The following is a 21924-nucleotide window of genomic DNA, read 5'->3' on the forward strand; positions in this document are numbered from 1 at the left end:
TCACAATCAAGCTCCACGGTCACGTGTCAATCCAAGTATTACGTAATGTGTTTATCTATCTTTCCAGAGTTCAGCTAAATTGAGGAAAAAAGGGCAACATGAAACATCGTCCCCCACTGGGCGACGTGAAACTACCATTAAAACATTACAATAAGACATACTGTCAACAAACCAGGTCGACTACTAATTAAAGGCTGGTGTAGTGGGAGTCGGGAGAGACTGAGTACTGACCTTATCATAATTCTACCTTTAATTGCAATAAGTAAGCAGTGAGGAGAGGGGGACAGAGACAGAGACAGAGAGATGGAGAGAAAACTTTCCTCGTAAAGATAACGGGAGCTAAAGGTACGATATTACAATTCTAGCAGATAAAATGATCTCCCTGCTGTCAGGCAAGTCATGCAATAAAGGTGACAGGTTCAGGAAAGGGCGGGGGTAAGGTTCTCGGTTCTGCTAAGTGTATTTTATATCTTAGCACATGTTGAATATATCTTGGTAGCAGTGGCTGGGGATGGCTAAAGTTCGCGTATATTCCCGACATTTTGGTGGCACATCTACTGGATAATATTATAATAATAGAGTGATGCGTTGGAAACTAAATCACGTGATACTAAGATGCAGCCGTTAATTTCCTCGGTCCGACTTTAAGATGCGACTACAAATTGACAAAGGCTGGAGGTTTTATTGTAAATTCTTAACTTTACACCAGAAAACAGAATTAACAAACATTTAAACAAGAATCAGGTAATTGTTGATACAACCATCGAGCACACTTGGCAACTAAATTGGTGGATAAGTCTGAAGATAAAGACTCTGTAACACAAATTAAACGATAAATCGTAGCAGGTGAGTGGGACTAGACATTAACCTCAAGGTTTTAGAGGAGAGAACAGGGAGAACAGCGTACAATAGTGAACACAAGCCTCTCAGCACATCAAAATAAGAGGATTAAGATCATTAATTGAGGAGAGGGTGGAAGACAAAGGGGGTCGGGGGACGGGTTAGAAGCTTGGTAACACAACACCGAGGGGAGAAGGTGCCCAAATAATGGGGGTAAGCAGGTGAGAGGGGGGACTACAGTTCTCCCACCTGGCCTCAAACCAAAGCTGGTAGGGAACTCGTCGGCCTCGTCCCCAACCCCCACAAAGAATGAGAGCTAATTATTCAGTTTGGCTAGTGTTAACACAATGAGCCGAATTAATGACATTTAGGCCCATTGTAAAAATACCCCCAAATCTCGTTTTGTTAAAGGAAGTGTGAAATTTTGCTAGATTTGTGGACTGTACCCAACGTATACAAAGACTTGTCACGTGGCAGTGAAATAGTCAGCCCATTGGTCGCGGATCTGGTTTCCCCCTCCTTATTGGGCACCCAAACTCTCAGCGGAGTCACGACAAAGACTAAAGAACACCTTACCTGGATCGGTGGAGAACGGAAAATCTAACACGGTAGTGCCATTAATAGTACTACTATCGACCATTTGGTAGGAGACTGGGGAGTAATATCATAGACGTGTTGATACTGTATAGAACTAGGGTTATTATTATGGGTAATGTACCTTTACAATTGAGTACCTTATAACATACCTTTACAATAGGCAACATATTATTACCCGACCTTTTAGTCAACCCACTAGACACCTTTATTATGTGAGACTGGGGCATGTTTTTTCACGGTTTCAGGTTTGCCGTCTGATCCGGAAGAGAAAGGTTTAGGCCGGTCGTTAAAGAACACGTGATCAGAGGTTACACGTGATGTGTAGCTCAACAGGGAAGATGTAGTTAACTATCATTAGCAATTTATAGTTGTTACAATGCGGTAATCAACAGGGTTAATTGTTGATCAGTTTTCAGTTTAAACAGAGATATAGCAAATTGGATGATAGGCTCACGTACCGTGTTCTAGATTAATATCAAGTTGTAAAATAAAGTGCGGAACTGATACAAGTCTGAAAACAGCTGAAAACAAGGTAGTGTTAAACTATGTTGCGAACATAATTACGAGGGTGTGACACTAGATGGAGTCCTACCAACAGTTATGTTTCCTTCACTCTGTCACAAGGAAAATACAGATAAAATTAGACCAATTCGTCCAAAATGGAAGGCAGAAAAGCAATGTACGGATTTGGGAGCGGGTAGACAGCGTTATTTGCCAAATAGAAATTACCAAACGGTCCGGTAAGGAAAACTAATTGGTGAAAATTAAGGTAAAAATGAGGCGGTAGAGGCGGTGGTGGCAGGGGAGCGAGGAGAGGGGGCTAGTGAGAGTTGACAGGAGGTTAATTAGCCAGGTCCTGCTACAGCGCACTTAATAGGACGACCAGGCATTGGGCCCAACCGGGACCAAACACATATCACCAAAACATATTTGCATCCCCTGGTAGGGGCGCTAAATTTAGCTGGTTTAATGCAGACAATTATGCAGCGGGCAATCAGGCTGGTGGATGCGGGGAGGGGAACAAGGGCTCACGGAAAAGAGCTGGTATATTTAACAGGATTGGAGGGCAGGTGTCAGGGTGGCACTGGAACCTCGTCCCTCACTACCCAGATTTACTGCGGAGTTTAGGAGAAAGGAAGAAGTTGCGGTAAATCGGGGATTGAGGTAAATCGAGGTTCTCGGTAAATCGAGGTTTGGATTGTTTACATTATGCATGTTAAGCCCTATTAGGGGGAAGGAAATGGCCGCGGTAAATCGGGGCGCGGTAAATCGGGGTTTTACTTTATAATACAAACCAAAGTAACACCAAAGTAACACCACAGGGTTCAACGCCCAACGGGTTACAAAAGAAAAACAACATAATATACCTAATACCTAGAATTACTCCAAAAATACAATCATAAACCTTATGCTTAGATTTCATGAGGATTATTGGGTTCATTTTTTACGGTCCCTTTAGGCTGAGTTGATGTATTAACCCACTTTACTGGTAAACTCAGACGAATGCAGGTTAATACAAGTTCATTTCTTTTGTTACTTCGAGAGAGAGAGGGAGAGATAGAGAGATAGAGAGATAGAGAGAGAGAGAGAGAGAGAGAGAGAGAGAGAGAGAGAGAGAGAGAGAGAGAGAGAGAGAGAGAGAGAGAGAGAGAGAGAGAGAGAGAGAGAGAGAGAGAGAGAGAGAACTTTACCGTTCCGTAATATTGAATATATTACTTGACTATTGAACATATTTATGAATGGTCACATTAATAAATTATGGAATGGACACATTAATAAATTAACTTGAGCTATGAAATTTACAACCACGGACGAAAAGCTGACCCCTAAAGTTTGAGCTATTTTGATATTCTTATTGTTTTTCCCCGAGCGTTTGTGGACCAGTTTGTCGTATGCGGTGTTCAAATACGTAGTCGAATTATTCAAAACCTTACATATTAAATATTTTACTTTCTGTTTTCGACGGCACTAAAAAAGAAGACAAGTTAAAATATCTGCCGTTTCAAGGCCTTTGAAATCAACTATCAAATGCCGGCAACACAACTTCAGTGATAGTAACAAGTAAGCAGTGTGTAAACAAGAGAGACAGGGCAACATGTACACTGGGAATAGTAAAACAATAGACAGGGTGAACGATTGTTGGGCTATTGTTAGTAATAACAGCGCTGTAACTGAAAAAGGTGACTGTAGTGATGTTGAGGGTCTCATCATCTCAAGATTCATCTCAACTTTCCCTAACCCCGGGGAATATAGACAAGTTTACTGAGCACCCTGTTATTAGATAAAGTGGTTACTAAAATGTTGTTTTAAGTGAGTTTCAAATGTGGTTGTGGGTGCAAAGAACAAGTAAATTGAGATGTCGCATTATAATTGTAATTTTCACCAAACGAAGGAACACACACATACACGATCCCAACTCAACATTTCTCATCACTTCAGCTCTAGGCATAGCATGCGTGATAACCTAATACAATTAGGTAAAGTGGGATTCTTCGCCTCAATAATTGGGAACTTTCCATGAAGTAAATTAATAGCTGATCATACTTTCCCAAAATCTTACCCTTCTTATCATATTACAACGGATACGATTTGATTATTTTGATTCTTGACAGCTTGAACTTAGTGAAGGTAATATAAAAGGTCACTGGGCTTGTATAGCTGACATTAAGCTGTTGTTATTGTTTTGATTGACTACGGACTATCAACTATCACTTTACCACTAGACAGTTATTAAGTAGGTCTGCTGCCTTTCTGGATGTGCCCCCCCTCGGGAACAGACACAATTCTTGTTAAGGTCGTATCTGACTTAAAATTTTAGAATATCTACTCTAAATCAGAACGAGCTTTTGCAGTTGATCAAAGAACACTTCCGTCTGGAGTGCTATCAGAAGAACTGGACATTGTACGATGAGGTGATAACATTTGAAGTGTAATGATCACAACAGATGAGCAACTTTTCACGTTATTTATTATCAAACCATGATATTGAATGAAATCTTGCAAACTTTAAATGATCATAAAAATTATTTTAATATCGAATAATTAAATTGATTCAATTTAATGACAATGTATTATGATGATGATTTTCATATTACATAGGGAGGTGGGAGATTATCCAAGCATCCAAACATTAGTTTCTAGAATCAAAGCGTTATTTATAGGTTATAGTATTGCAGTGTTTAGTAGGAAGCATCACGGCTCTCGACAGACAAAGTGAAACGTAGTTTGGGGGAAAGGGAACATCCGCAGTAAATCGGGGTTTTGTTTGTTTACATTATGCATGTTAAGGCCTATTTTGGGGAAAGGAGATGGCTGCGGTAAAAGGGGTTTGTGGTCAATCGGGGCGCGGTAAATCGGGGTTTTAATTTACTAAGAATATTTCATTTTCATCAGTAATTTGCTTTGTTTCACTTTGTCTGTTTCAATAAGGTAGTTCGATGGAGAAAGAGTACTAAATATAGGTTTTACTTATGGCTGTTGCATTGTTTCAAAAGCGAATTATTAAAAATCAGCTCACCGATTACGTAGGTTGATTTCGTACCACAGTAAATAATTCTTAACTTCTTCATAGAATCAGAAATTTGTCGATAATCTCCATTCGATACCGATCATCTGCTGTCTGAATTTATCCTGAAATGATTGTAGAATGTAGGTAAGGTAAGGAATGAAAAGAACTAAGATTTTATCCAGCCATCTCCCGAAATACTAATTAACCTTCTGTCGGCCACTGTAAAGATCTACATTTCAGAATAGTATTGTATATCGAGCACCCTTCGTTCTCCTTACGTTTAGGTCAATGACATCTAATTAATGTATCAAGTAAATATTTCCAAACAAGATTTAGAATTTACCTGGTTTTGAAGGGTAATATATCAGCTCTCTTTTTATCAGAATATTGTGACTGTCATTCCAAGATAAAATAGAACAGTTCATGACAGATCTTAAAGTTTTAATTAGCATGTTAGATGGATTGAACATGAAATGAAATAAGAATATCTAAAGATTTCAAGAAAATTTCTGGCCGTTTCTGAATTGACTCAATGATGACGATTTTATAACAAAGGAATATTGTTCGAAATAATTTATATGAAACGAATGATAAAAATGAACACTTATGTTCAAATATAAAGTGACCAGTTATACCAGCAATACTAAAAGTATCAAAACATTTCAAATTATTCATATAATATTGTCCATTTTAATTACTCAGTAAACATGGACAACATACCAATAATCAATATAACATCAGATTTTATAAACGAAAATCTGATTTTGCGTAATGGAGTACATGGAAGAAATCAGCTACAAGAATAAATCATCTAAAAACTCATCCATTTGGTCCTCATTTGATTTTATTAAAGTTTCAGGAGCGGGGCCTTTCCAAACATTTTCAGCTGTTTCAATATCAGGCTCATTATCTTTTGAACTACCAGCAACTTCTGGAGTATTAGTGTCAATTTCTTTTGATGAATTAGACCGGGATCTAGACCTTTTCTTTTTATGCTTAGATTTTTTCTTCTTCTTGCTAATTTTATTCACTTTTTTAACCATATTAAGTTTAATTGAGCAATCTGGACAGAGTCTCACTTTAACAAGAGCATTTTTCTTCTCATTTTGTTCAACATACGCAAAATTAACTTCCCAACTACAAAGCAGTAGTGTTTCTGAACATCCCTTGCTGCCACAAATAAACTGACCTTTACCCTTTCTCACTTCAGATTCTATTCGCCACCGCAGAGCTATCCTCTGAGATTCATACTTTGACAGATCTGCAATGCAGTACTCTTTAAAGAGTTTATCATAATAACGTTTGGCTATCCTCTCTTCCCAAGATTGGGTTTTTTCTGACTCCCATAAAAATTTGTGATTCTCTTTGACCACTGTAAAATCATTCCTGTCTTTGGACGAATCTCTGTTGAAATCTTCAACTTTGCCCCCATATAATTTCACATAATTCTTTATAAGTTCTTTATGTCGGTCATATGCATCCATTTTGCGAAGATGAAATGTTTGTGTCTTCCACGACTCTTTATCGCTGTACGAAGTGAATCCACCAAGTTTATCCCGATTTGTTTTGTATGAACGTTCCATTTTTGAATCCATGTCTGGAGCCAGGAATGGTTTCTTTGGAGGGGGTTCCTCCAAATCGGAATCATAACCTCCATAGTCGATGATAGCAGCCATCTGTATAGTAAGTCTTATTTGGTGATAAGAATAAGACTAAAATTATTAACAATTTTTCATACAATTGTGCATTGATTTAAAAATAACAGTTAGAATCAGGTGGTTAGTGAGAGTGAGGTTTCATTTTTAGTGATTTCAAATGTCAATTATGAATAAGTACATTTTAGTACCACTGTGAATAACATGGAAAAATTAAGCACACCTTTTACAGAACATATACTTTTTATATAATATATAATCATCAAACATTCTGATACTGTTTTGGGAAACAAAGGAGATAAATTATATTTTATAATACGATAATATCAAATATATAATAGTAAATAGGTTTGTTGAAAAAGGTTCGATTAAAAAGAATAAATGATAAAACACTGTTTTAAAATAAGTAAATGTAAGCTGCATATTCAGTAAGCTCGAAGGAGACAGTGTCTAAAATGTTTAGCAGTTGAGCTTAATTTAGTGCCACTTGCCTTATCATATAAGTGATTGAGGTTTTGAAGAGAGACAATAAACGTGAATGTTATCATCAAATGCCTGAGGGACTTCTTTCACGATGAAGTGCACCTTGGAATTTTCTATGAATTTCTTGTCTTTTTCATATCTTATTTGACATGCCAGATATATTTTGCAATCCATGTTAATAGCACTGAAATCAATTAAAGTTTTCATCAGCAGATCAAAAGTTTCTTTTACATATATAATATCTGCACCAAGTACTATATCAGGCGGTGTTAAATTATTGTCAGTTAAAAAGTTCTTTATATTAGCGCCCCAATTGAGAGCTTTACAGTACATTTTGGAATCAATGTGATTGAGATCAAAGTTTTGTTCCAAACTTGTCAGAAAATCTTCATGGTCAGTGGATACAATTCTTGCACCCAGTTTGTGGCAGGATATTCCCAATAAACCTGTACCAGCACCAAGCTCAATGACACCTTTGCCACAAACCAATGTAGGATGTTGTGCAATAAATTTACTTAGAACCACAGATGAACGCCACACACAACCAGCAACACCAGAAGTTGAGTAACTCTGCAAGATATCAATAGAATTTTCACCAATTTCAAAGGTTTGCCGAGGTTGGTGCATTGCCTGAAAGATGTGGCCTCCATTTTCGTAAGGGACAAGAGCCATAACTGTTCAAGTAGATAATATCTTCTATAATTATATTATTATTATAAAACAGGATCTTACCGACAAAAATGATTCTTAAAAATACCTTAATGCGGTAAACTGTACCCTTGAAAAAGATTTTCCCAACATCTGTTGCATGCAGCTATATCTCTAATTTCGTTCAATTCATGCAAGTTGTCCATTTGCAAATTTCTACTACTTAAATCACTTCTTAAAACCGATAACAACATCTTCTATAATAGGAAAACAAATTTTAGGAAAACAAATTTAAATTTTGGTATTCATTAATAACAATCAAAACATATCATATCATAAAAATAAAGCCGCGCGTTGGTTGACTGCCTCAGTAAGGTGAATAATTTAAGCTTGAAGGTGCCCTGCGCATTTACAGAACCTTATGCGGCGATCACATATTCATGAGGACCTGTGAGCGCCAAATTTAATTTAGAGTTTCTAGAAATCATACATCACTACAAGTTACTCATGCTTTTGGATTATAAGAGTGCGGATTGTCAGGTATTTCATTCATTCATACTTAATCGGTTTAAAACTGTATATTTAGAACTCACTATTGTTTAAACTACGAAAGCAGAACGTAGATAATGGACAATATACCGACGACAATACCAAGGACCCGAGTGCCGCATTGACTTTTCCGGATCCATTTTTACCGAAGGCTTATCCACCAGCTTAATATAACCATTGATACAAAGGCCATAATCTTTCGCTAGCTCTCCAATATCCACCTTGAAAGCTTGAAGCTGCATTTTATATCCTTGAACTACACAATATAAACCAAAGAATATTTTAGTGTAGACTTTTTGTCACAACAAGACTGCAACCTATAATAACAACTATAAACAGAACCCCTAATGTCTGCTTACAATTTTTCTTCTAGTCCTAATCTGAGCCTTGTCTCTATAAACTTAACTGAACTAGCGTTTCTGTGTGTGCAAAAGCTTCCAGGCACGCGCATTCCTTGCCCCGTTAGTTACCTGTCCAAAACCAAACTAGCAGTCAAGGACAAAAAGTCATACACCAAATGGGCATTATATTTTATGAATTGTTTTATATCTTTTTATTCTGTAAAAATGTGCTAAAATTAAATTTCTTGTTTCATTGAAAAAAAAATTTCTTGTTTCATTGAGTTACTCATGCTGCATGTATAGTCTGATAATATTTTGTTTTATCTCTAGCAAGCATTCTGTAAATTGAAGTGTCGTATTTATTATAGAAGAGCCAGCCAACCTCCGCATTATAATCTTTTGTGTGCCAAGTTCGTTTATAAAATCTAATCGTATAATAAGATTGATCCAATAATCTAAGATGAACGGTATATCATAGCTCATCGTTATTAAAATCCGAATGGATGAATTAATCAAGTAATGTTTCCTTTCAACACAACTAAACAACAAACAAATGCTTGCTCACCAGTGGTGACGCAATCGTAGGGGCATGCAGTTGGTTCAGATAACTCTCACCCCGACGACGGCGTCGAGAAATTATCAAATTATGCATTTGCGGGGGAAAGGAGACATCTGCGGTAAATCAAGGTTTGTGCAGTAAATTGGATGTTTGTTTGTTTAAATTATGCATCTTAAGCCCTATTTGGGGAATGGAGATGGCCACAGTAAATAGGGGTTTGCAGTAAATCGGGGTTTTACTGTACCATAAGTCGGTTCATAAACACTGTTCAACCAAATAAAACTAAGCCAAGCTGAGCTAAGGGTATACCTAAGGATTAAATCAAGGCCATACAACGTACTAAACTGTGCATTGGAAATTCAGTCACTAAAGTTCAATCTTAGTTTTGTCAAAAAGTTGAAAACATTTAGTGAGCATAAGTGACACTTTTTCAGTACAAAACATCTTGAAAACACTTTTGCAATTTAAACACAAAATTTGTTAACATAACTTCTGCAGATATGAGATGTGAGACAGTACTTAAAGTTTCTAAAATATCTAAACTTCGATACGAATTCCATTGAATAATAATTTCAACATACGTCAACCAGGCTGCAAGAACAAAAGTGAACTACGTACTATGGAAGCGCATGTGTGTCAAAAAAAATAATGATACACATGCGCTTCCTAGGTAGCGTATGTGTGTCAAAACATTTTTTGATACACATGCGCTAGCAGGTTTATCATGTATATCATTAGGTGGCCCATGTGTGTCATTTTTGTAAAATTGCTGTAAAATCTCTATTTAATATTCTAATCGCTATCTTTATCTATTTATATATGTATTTTATCCTTATCTCTATTTTATCTTTAAACTCCTCTCCGCTCGCCTCCCGTGTGAAACGAGCGCGCCTGCACGCTGCAGTGGCGCGAAAGCACATGGTTAGGTTAAAGCGCGTGTACTGTTGCTGCACAGGCTATAATGTTAACTGACGATGTCAATTCATCGCAGCTCGGCGAGGCACAGTAGCGCATTTCACCGATTTAGCGTTGCAAGAAGCATAATCAATAATTGAATGCGCGGCGCGGCACAGTAACGCATCGTGCTACAAGCTATAATATTTAAAAACATACTCATTGGAGAATGGAGCTATGGAGGAATGTTACTGGGCCGCGCTCAGCCTGTCATTCCGCCAAATCTTTATTCGTTATATATGTTAATGAACATAATAGCCTGGGGTCCTTTGTCATACGTTGTATGACCCGCCGCGCACGAAGTGCGCGGCTCCCCTGTATCGTCGAAGACTCTACAGGGGGCCACTATAGTGAAGCGACCGTGGGGGTCACCACGTGATACAAGGGGTCCTCAGGTAATGCGGACCTCGCTGAGCTGCATGCTGCTATGCAAAGTGAAAAAGCAACAACTCAATGGATGGTTAGTGGTTACCCGTACCGTAATGGGTGCTACATGCCTAGCATGAAATATTTACTTACTTACTTGTGCACTTAATTTGTGTATTATATGTTCATAATCATATAAATTCGGCGGAATGACAGGCTTGAGGCTGAGCGCGGCCCAGTAAACTTCGAATCGAAAAAATTAAACGAGTTACATCCGTCAACAAATAGTTATATGTAATAATTAAAAACAAACTTTGCTTGTTTACCTGAACTTAGAATTTTATACAATTAATGTAAGATTAAAGTCGTGTTTTTACCAATTTCCCTGCACCATCCGGTAAATTTATTACCCTCAGCCCTTAGTTGTGGGCTGGGCGGTCGTATCGTGGCTTTCGCCACGGTATAGCGGGGGCGAAATGAAATACAAATGAGGATCGCGACGCGTGACTTGTAGGTTTATAACCTACCAGGACGCGCGCCGAGTTGGACTCGTCGACGGTCCTGATTAATATTTGAAGCAAATATTTTACGACTACAAGTATCACCCGTTAAAGAAAGGATTGGAAATTGAACTCGCCGGTACGTCGACGGATGATGCTTGTCTAAATTTGTTCGAAGTAACACGAAAAACTTTCTTTTCGAAGCGAAATGTCTGTGTTACTGGGCGGCGCTCAGCAGCTGTGCTTTTTCAATGTCATTCCGCAACCATTTATCATTTACGAACGAATAAAAACAACGTCAATATTTTACATGTCACAGTTAGCTGGCAGTACGGCCCAGTTAATAAATTGTGCATCGCGCCGATCTAGCAAAAAACATTATTTGATGCGCTGATCAGTCTTCTAAGACTAATAATATAAAACATTGTTTCTTTTGTCCGTAATTGCCTGTACTGCGTGAGAATTACAAAATAATTACAGCACATTTACAAATAGGTCGTGCGCCATCTACAGTGAGCCGCGCGAACTGACTGTAAGATGGTTTTTTAGCGCTTATTTCGGCCAGCACAATTTTCTTCATTCAAATAGATATTTACTATTCTTCCCGACCTCTGATTGCAACAAAAATTGGTAAGATTATTAAAAGACTTACAAGGAAGGTGTCCGAAAAATCTGAAGCATATCCAATCATCAGGGATAACCATGTCATAACCATGTCATAACCATGTCATAACCATGTCATAACCATGTCATAACCATGTCATAACCATGTCATAACTATGTCATAACCATGTCATAACCATGTCATAACCATAACTATGATTGCATTAACAATAAAGCGTTATTCTAAAATAATTATGAATTATAACCGAGAAAACACGTTTACTTTTTCATTATTCTTATTTTGTATTACAAAATAAGAATAATGAAAAAGTAAACGTGTTTTCTCGGTTATAATTCAATTTTGAACCATTATGAGCAATTTTGGGATACAATTCATTTCCGTTCAATTCCGTTCATTCTATGAACCTGGGTCATTTTGTGCGACTTTCGATGACCTCTAGGCCTAGCTTATGACACTATCTATCATAGAAAACCGAATTGGGGGTTCCCAGCCCTTACGTAATAAGTCTCAAATTTAAATGACACACATGCGCCACCTATTGATTTACATGATAAACCTGCTAGCGCATGTCTGTCACTTTTGTTTTTGACACACATGCGCTAGCAGGTTTATCATGTAAATCAATAGGTGGCGCATGTGTGTCATTTTAATTTGAGACTTATTACGTAAGGGCTGGGAACCCCCAATTCGGTTTTCTATGATAGATAGTGTCATAAGCTAGGCCTAGAGGTCATCGAAAGTCGCACAAAATGACCCAGGTTCATAGAATGAACGGAAATGAACGGAAATGAATTGTATCCTGAAAGTGCTCATAATGGTTCAAAATTGGTCTGAAGGAGTTTTGGTTGTAACCATGTCATAACCATGTCATAACCATGTCATAACCATGTCATAACCATGTCATAACCAATTTTGAACCATTATGAGCAATTTTGGGATACAATTCATTTCCGTTCATTTCCGTTCATTCTATGAACCTGGGTCATTTTGTGCGACTTTTAATGACCTCTAGGCCTAGCTTATGACACTATCTATCATAGAAAACCGAATTGGGGGTTCCCAGCCCTTACGTAATAAGTCTCAAATTGAAATGACACACATGCGCCACCTATTGATTTACATGATAAACCTGCTAGCGCATGTCTGTCACTTTTGTTTTTGACACACATGCGCTAGCAGGTTTATCATGTAAATCAATAGGTGGCGCATGTGTGTCATTTCAATTTGAGACTTATTACGTAAGGGCTGGGAACTCCCAATTCGGTTTTCTATGATAGATAGTGTCATAATATAAGCTAGGCCTAGAGGTCATCAAATGTCGCACCAAATGACCCAGGTTCATAGAATGAACGGAAATGAACGGAAATGAATTGTATCCTGAAAGTGCTCATAATGGTTCAAAATTGGTCTGAAGGAGTTTTGGTTGTAACCATGTCATAACCATGTCATAACCATGTCATAACCATGTCATAACCATGTCATAACCATGTCATAACCATGTCATAACCATGTCATAACCATGTCATAACCATGTCATAACCATGTCATAACTATGTCATAACCATGTCATAACCATGTCATAACCATGTAAGAAAAAGGCGTCATAGCCATGTCACAAGCTGACCACTATGATTGCATTAACAATAAAGCGTTATTCTAAAATAATTATGAATTATAACCGAGAAAACACGTTTACTTTTCCATTATTCTTATTTTGTAAATTTGCTGTAATTATTTTGTAATTCTCACGCAGTACAGGCAATTACGGACAAAAGAAACAATGTTTTATATTATTAGTCTTAGAAGACTGATCAGCGCATCAAATAATGTTTTTTGCTAGATCGGCGCGATGCACAATTTATTAACTGGGCCGTACTGCCAGCTAACTGTGACATGTAAAATATTGACGTTGTTTTTATTCGTTCGTAAATGATAAATGGTTGCGGAATGACATTGAAAAAGCACAGGCTGAGCGCCGCCCAGTAAGTGTAACACAGACATTTCGCTTCAAAAAGAAAGTTTTTCGTGTTACTTCGAACAAATTTAGACAAGCATCATCCGTCGACGTACCGGCGAGTTCAATTTCCAATCCTTTCTTTAACGGGTGATACTTGTAGTCGTAAAATATTTGCTTCAAATATTAATCAGGACCGTCGACGAGTCCAACTCGGCGCGCGTCCTGGTAGGTTATAAACCTACATGCTACAAGTCACGCGTCGCGATCCTCATTTGTATTTCATTTCGCCCCCGCTATACCGAGGCGAAAGCCGCGATACGACCGCGCAGCCCACAACTAAGGGCTGAGGGTAATAAATTTACCGGATGTTACCTGAGGACCCCAGGCTATTATGTTCATTAACATAATGAATAAAGATTTGGCGGAATGACAGGCTGAGCGCGGCCCAGTAAACCGGATGGTGCAGGGAAATTGGTAAAAACACGATTTTAATCTTACATTAATTGTATAAAATTCTAAGTTCAGGTAAACAAGCAAAGTTTGTTTTTAATTATTACATATAACTATTTGTTGACGGATGTAACTCGTTTAATTTTTTCGATTCGAAGTTTACTGGGCCGCGCTCAGCCTCAAGCCTGTCATTCCGCCGAATTTATATGATTATGAACATATAATACACAAATTAAGTGCACAAGTAAGTAAGTAAATATTTCATGCTAGGCATGTAGCACCCATTACGGTACGGGTAACCACTAACCATCCATTGAGTTGTTGCTTTTTCACTTTGCATAGCAGCTCAGCGAGGTCCGCAGGGGTGCTGGGTGCATTTTGCCTATATCTAACGACAAACAAGGTGGCCTTACTAGTAGAGGCTCTTACGGGCATTGTCTGCTCGATACGTTAGGGACCCCAGATACACCTTACTAGACGTATTTTTGACCGTAGAATCGATTGAAAGTGGTTTCAAGATGATTGGACTGATTGTTCTGGGGTAAAATCGCAAAAAACCGATTTTTGGGCCAAAAATAGGCCAAAAAACCATGTTTTTTGATATTTTGAGCAAGTTAATTTTGTTGGCATGTCGGCAAAACTTGCATAAAGATAGCTAAAAGACAGCCGCACAAGATTGTATAAAAATAAAACAAATCCCTCTATTTGTTCTGAGGTAAAAATCCAAAAAAGTGGTAAAAATTTTGACTTTTTTGCTTTAAGTTTGAATAATTTTTTGCAGTTGTATTAAATCAACCCAAAAATAGTCACATCGTGTTTGCCTAAATTTTTCCTTTCCGAGAAGTACCCACTTCATATACTTAATCGAAGTTTGAATATTGTCACTCCGCAAGCGTTTTTGCCAAATTTTCGATGCGCACTACGCGCAAAAGCATTTAGTTGTTATCAATTGGCACCCGCGCGTTCATCATAAATTTCAAACAGCTATAACTCAGCGAGATTATGTCCGTTCTAGCTCATATTTTCACACTAAATAGAAAATAATGTGATCTTATTGCTGACAAAATATGGATATAATTACTTTATTTGCCTTAGAGTAATAGACTGTCAAAGTTTAAAACGCGCATTGGTATAGCACGTGACTAATAAGGCCAAATTTATACTTCTTAACATATTATCGATCCTTAGACATCATACTATTGTGTCCAATTAGCGGTTAGGTCTCTAAACTCGTAGCAGAAAACACGTCTTTTTGCCCGTAAGAGCCTCTACTATACGGCCTTACCACTTACGACGAGAAGCATTATTGGATCGATGCGCGGCAAGCTTGCTAGTTGCTACGAAGTATCCCGAAACGGGTTAGTCCATTATCATTTATAACAATAAACACATTGTTGTTGGCACTTGGCAGTTGGCTTGATACATGAATTGCATTTCGATCTTCGCGCACGATCCCAGGACACAGGAGCTCGCCTGTCATTCGTCGGCGTACACGCTTCAATATGCAATACTTGGCGGCGCTCAGCCTGTCATTCTACCGCACGCGCAGCAGGCAGCTTCATTCCTCCATAGCTCCATTCTCCAATGAGTATGTTTATAAATATTATAGCTTGTAGCACGATGCGCTACTGTGCCGCGCCGCGCATTCAATTATTGATTATGCTTCTTGCAACGCTAAATCGGTGAAATGCGCTACTGTGCCTCGCCGAGCTGCGATGAATTGACATCGTCAATTAACATTATAGCCTGTGCAGCAACAGTACACGCGCTTTAACCTAACCATGTGCTTTCGCGCCACTGCAGCGTGCAGGCGCGCTCGTTTCACACGGGAGGCGAGCGGAGAGGAGTTTAAAGATAAAATAGAGATAAGGATAAAATACATATATAAATAGATAAAGATAGCGATTAGAATATTAAATAGAGATTTTACAGCAATTTTACAAAAATGACACACATGGGCCACCTAATGATATACATGATAAACCTGCTAGCGCATGTGTATCAAAAAATGTTTTGACACACATACGCTACCTAGGAAGCGCATGTGTATCATTATTTTTTTTGACACACATGCGCTTCCATACTGCAGTACATTGCATTTCAAGCAACTAATTGTGCTTCCTTTTGTCAGAAATTGTGATTCGTTTTATACATAAAACAATTCAAGATGGATCTTGATTTGGAGGACGTCGTTGCTTCATCTGCAGAAGGGTTGGTATCGTCAATCAATATCTTGATATACCGGTTCGGGTTTGACTGGTGTGCCTATCCTTTTGTAACTTACCCTGCTCGTGCTCTATGGCTCGCTTCTCAGTTTCTCACGTAGGAATTTTTTTTCAAAAGGTAGCAACATTTTGCCATTCGAAGAAATCCGTTTTGCCGTACCAAATTCTGTAAGCCAAATAATTATCGTTATTGTCGTTATGCTCCAGTCGACTAGTGAGTTAGCCAAAGTTCTTATTTGTTATTAGAATAGCTAACAAACCCAGATAATAATTTAATTGTATGTTTAATTCAGAGAATTTATAAAGAATTTTTTTATTTATTCATTTTTAATGTGCATCATATTTTAACAATACTTAAATATTAATAAAATTTGTAAAGAAATTGATCCATTAACATTTTTTGCATCTTTAACAGAGTATATTAATTAGTACATATTTCCCGTTTTCCGAACAATATATAGTTAACCAATTTATGGGAGTCATGTGTTTACAGCACAAAACTACAGTGATTGGTTTATATTAAAAGCTTCATCTCTAGACTCAAAGTCATAGATCAGGGAAAAATCTTAGTCGTATTAGAGTATTAAGAATATAATATGTTATAATTTCAATTATTCCGATAATTAAAATAAGACGAGGCTAATCAAAAATAGTACAGAACCGTATTTTTTATATCACTTTGTGCAAGCCAAATCATCACAAACGAACAAGTTTATTTTAAGCCAATTCTAAGACACGAGTAATTCGTGAAATTTCCTTTTTAGTCCGACTAGCTCGATTCAGCGGAATCCGTTTACATATTATTATAAATAAGATTAGGCAGTAAGTCTAAAATGCATCATTGAATGTTCTCTAAGCCCAGATAAACGAAACTATCGCTAAGATGTAAACAGAAACTGCTGCAATCCCTGCTGTATTAGTATTCCTTACAGGCGACTCAACTGGCCCATCTTGATCTTCTATTTCATCAGCGAGACACGTTCTGGGAGTCCAGTCAATCTCAGTATTGAAATATTCTTCCACTTCTCCCACTACACCAAAGTCTATGGTGAAATTGACCACGGGAACTACCTCGTCCTCTCCAGGAAACTCCTGGATCTTGTGATCCTCTGTCATGTCCAGCTCGTACGGATTCTTTGCTCCTCTCTCCACATTGTAAGGATCAGAGTATTTGCCGTACCAATTGGCCTGGGCCTGGTACATCACCGCTGTTTGTCCCCTGTAGTCATGGCCGGCGTTGCCAAGGAACATATCAGGTTCAGTCCATTGCTTGTCCAGGTTTACCCAGAATTTAATGTCGATCAGGAAAGCGTCACAGAGCGGGGTGATCTCCTCATAATTGGTAGGCCACCCACCTCCAGCATCCCCCCACGGGTAAATGGAAACGTCACCCCCTTTTTGAGGGCAGGCACCACCCCCTATTCCATATTTGACTCGGGCCATATGATGGTGTCCATACGTGGCTAAACCATACGCCTGTGAAAACATATATTGTGATTGCAAGCTGAACATATCATTCAAGTTATCAACTAGTTTTAGGAAAATGCATCTTTCAAAATTGGTGGTAAAATTACAGTGATCACAGCTGAACAAAGTTGTGACAAACCTCTTTTACTTCCGTCTCATTCTCGATGGGAACTGTTGGGCTGTTATTAGGGATAGTACTCTTAATTTCATATCCTTTCTCAACCAGGTAATTGTAGTATTCTCCATGAGGGCGAATGTAGGTGTATTCCTTTTCTCGCTCAGGGGTGGAGCTATCTAGCATAACAAATGCTAGTGAGAGGTATGTCGATTTGGCGTTGTGATAGGAACGTTCCATAACATAAACCTCCCAACCAATTTTATCCTTATCAATTCTTTGCCAGTTCGCTGTCTGCGCTCTTTCCTTCAGTTCCTCCAGCGTGCTCGCCATCTTGTCTGTTTCGGGGTTCCCCTGCCCTATGTTCGCCCAAAATCCAGCATCATCGAAAAGCCGGAATCGGATAACGTCGTTGAAGTTTTCTCTAATGTCCATTCCCGCTCTCCTCCCAAGTGGGCCTATTACGTTTGCTTTGGGCTGGGCCTTCATTACATGCCACGTTGCACCCATATGAGGAAATTCGGCCGAAGACATCTGAAACAGTTTAACAAGTGTGTTAGGCATATTATAGGGATGATTGGCTTTTAAGTATTCTTATTAATTAATATTTTGCCACGAAATCTGCAAAACTTGCCAAACTTCGAGCTATCATAAAATTTGATGAAAGATCAGTTTAGTCGGTGTACCTATTATAGCAATGTATGCAAAATTATTTATTCTCATTTCCACAATAATTGATCTCATACGAAAAACAAAAGTTTTGTATATGATGGGGGTATCAGTATATTGATTTATATTAGATATTAGGGGCTTATTATAATTACAAAATATAATATCGTTCTTCAACTGTATTTTTGGTAGGATTTTTAACCAACCTTTCATTCGATCGATAAATATTGAATACATATTTTAAACTATATAATTTTTACCTGGCAATAATAAACGGGAAGATCGATGGGAACATGCTCCTTGTATTTTCCTCCAAATCTTGCATGGTAGATCGGTAGATCAATCCAGTTTAGCCAGTTTCTACCATTAGGCTCAAAAACTTCCTCTCCAAATTGATGATCAAAGTCAAAGTTAGGATCAATAGGCATGTAGTTTCTTTCAAGAATAATAAGCAATCTGTTGATCTCCCAGGCACTTTCCTTATCTTCCATATCGTCGTCAATGACAACGTTTTTTCTCAAATCTCGAACACCTTCTCTCTTTTGTGGCGGTATACCCTCTCTTCCTACCCCCCGATAAATGCGGATAAATCCATTTTCCTGGAATCTCCACACTCCGTGCTTTCCCTCTCCGACTAACAGAGCGGTCTGCTCGTGCATTGCCAGAAACCGATGAGTGCCGTGGGTGGCCATGAATCCAGATGAGGAGGGGTCATGAGGCATCCCGGAGTTGGAGGCATAGTAATCAGGATCATCAAGCTCTCTGCCGTGCTGAAGGGACAGATAAATCAATTATGGTAAATTAATTCAAATTAATTCAAATTATCAATTATGAATATGATTACCTGTGCAAACTACAGTTTGAGTTAACTGTTATTAATAACTTCAGTAATTTACAGAAACGTGGACTACTGTTATTATTGAGAAGAAGGTGCAGGTCGTTAAAATAACAAATTTTAGTCGTTAGAACTTAAACAAATATATAATATTGAAGTTGAACAAATGACATGTTAGTTCTCCCAACCTGGGTATTACATGCCCCAGTGTGTGCAAAGAGATTCTTCATAGTCTTATCGTGTGGTTGTACGGCTGAGAAGCATCCCTGAATGAGAAGGAGTCCGGGGATGAGGGTAGCAAGCATCCTTGAATTGGTCCCTGTACCTCTGTCCGGGACTGTTGGGACTTTTAGCTTTCGAGTTTTCGAGATCAACAAAATCTAACACCAATTCTAAAAAACAAGAAGATTAATTTTATTCGTTATAAATTTGACCTTTATAGCTTTATGAATAGATTTACATAGCATGCTGCTTTAAAAACTCTTAACATATCACTGATTGGTAAAGTTGACGGCAAAGTCCCAATCACTGTGGTTATATCAAAATTCTTTATCCATGCTGCAAATTCTGCACTTGTTGTTTGTAAATATATGCACGCGTTTACCTAGCTACAATATGCATTGCGGTTGACTATTCTACGGTTATTAAACTTCCTTAAAAAACATGATGAATTTTTTTTTGTTGATGAAAACAAAAATTAGACCCACATTTTAAAATACTTATTATTTCAATGATAATGGTAACCATAGTTTCTCATGCTGAAATATTGCGGTTAGTCTTTATATGTTTATATTCAGAAATTAGTGATAGTAATGGTCACGCACAAATATAACGTGATAAGGCTCCGTAGTATTATACTTATAGCTACGAATGGTTTTCCATGGTTCATGAGACATGATTTGTTGAAGGACATGTTCTATTGCATAAATTAAATGACTATGAGCAAGTAGCATAAGCAGAATTCTATTTTATGCTTGTTATAAAGTGATTCATTGATTCCAGCAAGCTGTTTTGCTTAATAAATACTGGTGTTTAAATAATAAATAAGTAGATAAGAATTGAATTTGATGTTAACATTGTCACAAAAATGCTGTGACGAAATTGACATTGCTTGCCCTATTTTGAAATTCATCATACCTCTATTAGAATTCAAAATAACTTTACCATCATACAATTTTCGATAAACTAGTTATTTTCCAATAAGGAGCAAACAGAGTTAAACTATTTTGTTTGTGACGAAATTAACCTATTTTCTACCATGTCACGATGTTTCAATTGTGACACTGTTAACATATTATTACCACATAATAATTTATGTGACTCATGGTTTGTGGTTGTAAAATAGTGTCGATTGATCCAGTACGTAATATAGGGTGTTCAAACTGGTATATTAATATTTGCTCAATTTCACACATGTTCTATGTTCACTGTTCAGATATCATCAAGAGTATGCGACAAAGTAAACTTATTTGTGCCTTCTGTGTGTTATTTGCTGACCCAGCACTTCCAGGTCATCAAATAATCATACACAGTACACTACTCAGCATTCCTTGTCACGGTGCCTCATATATTTTCTTAAATTTGTGACGGTGTAAACCTAGACGCACCATTTAACGATAAAAGTCGTCAAATATGTAGGTAATTGTCATATGTACCCATCCTATCAACTGGAGTGACTGGGACACTCGAAAATTTGGTCAAAAATGACAGCAAGGGGTCCATATTTACTCCGTTATATGTTTATAGTGTGACAAGGTAAACATTTCCGTACCGGCCGTATTTAGGCGATATCTTATCATCTGATTAAGATATCGTTATAATTATATCATATATGATAAAGTCTGCCTAGAGGATGAAACGATTATCCTAACCATCAGGGCCAGGGGTTTAAATAATTTCATAGTGTGACAAATTCACTACACTGTGCCTTTTAATAGGATAACTAATATTTACCAATATCCTCAAACTCAAATGAACGTGTCCATAATAACCGAACGCGATCCGAATAGAGATTCGGCGGAATGACAGGCTGAGCGCCGCCCAATAAATGTAATTAACAGGGTGAAAGATAAAAATTGACAGTTTTTGGAGTTCCAAATAGTTTCTGATTATTCTGATTTCTTGCGACAAATGATACTGCACTGTTAGGATAATTAACGACGTTTCAAAGTAACAACTTCTTATTCATCATCATGCTCAAATTATTTGTTATATAGTAGTGTTGAAAGTATTAAAACTTAAAAATAAAAAAATAAAAAAATAATATCGATTTTCAGGGTCACGAAATTCTCACCGAACCTCCACGCGGTGTGGCCTGGTTGGAACTAACGGAAGGTGTGCTCTCTGCGCCAGTGTGTAGTGTGTAGTGTGTAGTGTGTAGTGTGTAGTGTGTAGTGTGTAGTGTGTAGTGTGTAGTGTGTAGTGTGTAGTGTGTAGTGTGTAGTGTGTAGTGTGTAGTGTGTAGTGTGTAGTGTGTAGTGTGTAGTGTGTAGTGTGTAGTGTGTAGTGTGTAGTGTGTAGTGTGTAGTGTGTAGTGTGTAGTGTGTAGTGTGTAGTGTGTAGTGTGTAGTGTGTAGTGTGT

General features: G+C 37.8%; 3 protein-coding genes across 3 annotated transcripts in view; all 3 read right to left on the minus strand.

Annotated features, from left to right (window-relative positions):
- LOC134815236 (phosphatidylinositol-3-phosphatase SAC1-like) overlaps nt 1-21564 on the minus strand; it is a 61055-nt gene extending 39491 nt beyond the window's left edge. Inside the window, exon 1 of the mRNA XM_063823750.1 lies at nt 21539-21564. The gene's annotated coding sequence lies outside the window, so the exon portion shown is untranslated. The remainder of the gene's footprint in view (nt 1-21538) is intronic.
- LOC134815267 (protein FRA10AC1-like) lies at nt 5551-6622 on the minus strand. Its single transcript, XM_063823780.1, has one exon. The coding sequence runs from the start codon at nt 6619-6621 to the stop codon at nt 5740-5742; it is 882 nt and encodes a 293-aa protein (XP_063679850.1). The 5' UTR covers nt 6622; the 3' UTR covers nt 5551-5739.
- LOC134814985 (uncharacterized) lies at nt 16833-19747 on the minus strand. Its single transcript, XM_063823379.1, has 4 exons — nt 19532-19747; nt 18769-19278; nt 17864-18373; nt 16833-17733 (listed from the first exon to the last, which is right to left on the minus strand). The coding sequence occupies exons 1-4, from the start codon at nt 19646-19648 to the stop codon at nt 17110-17112; spliced, it is 1761 nt and encodes a 586-aa protein (XP_063679449.1). The 5' UTR covers nt 19649-19747; the 3' UTR covers nt 16833-17109.
- Nucleotides 21565-21924: the final 360 nt, after the last annotated feature.

Source organism: Bolinopsis microptera, chromosome 5, assembly GCF_026151205.1.
Source record: "Bolinopsis microptera isolate Bmic1 chromosome 5, MBARI_Bmic_1.0, whole genome shotgun sequence".
Classification (NCBI taxonomy): Eukaryota; Metazoa; Ctenophora; class Tentaculata; order Lobata; family Bolinopsidae; genus Bolinopsis; species Bolinopsis microptera.

Coding starts and splice junctions, on each gene's coding strand:
- LOC134814985 (XM_063823379.1), bottom strand. CDS start 19,648: ATGCTTGCTACCCTCATCCCCGGACTCCTTCTCATTCAGGGATGCTTC. Junction 19,279..19,531: donor CTGGGGCATGTAATACCCAG/GTTGGGAGAACT, acceptor CTGTCCCTTCAG/CACGGCAGAGAGCTTGATGA. Junction 18,374..18,768: donor TTCCCGTTTATTATTGCCAG/GTAAAAATTATA, acceptor AAACTGTTTCAG/ATGTCTTCGGCCGAATTTCC.
- LOC134815267 (XM_063823780.1), bottom strand. CDS start 6,621: ATGGCTGCTATCATCGACTATGGAGGTTATGATTCCGATTTGGAGGAA.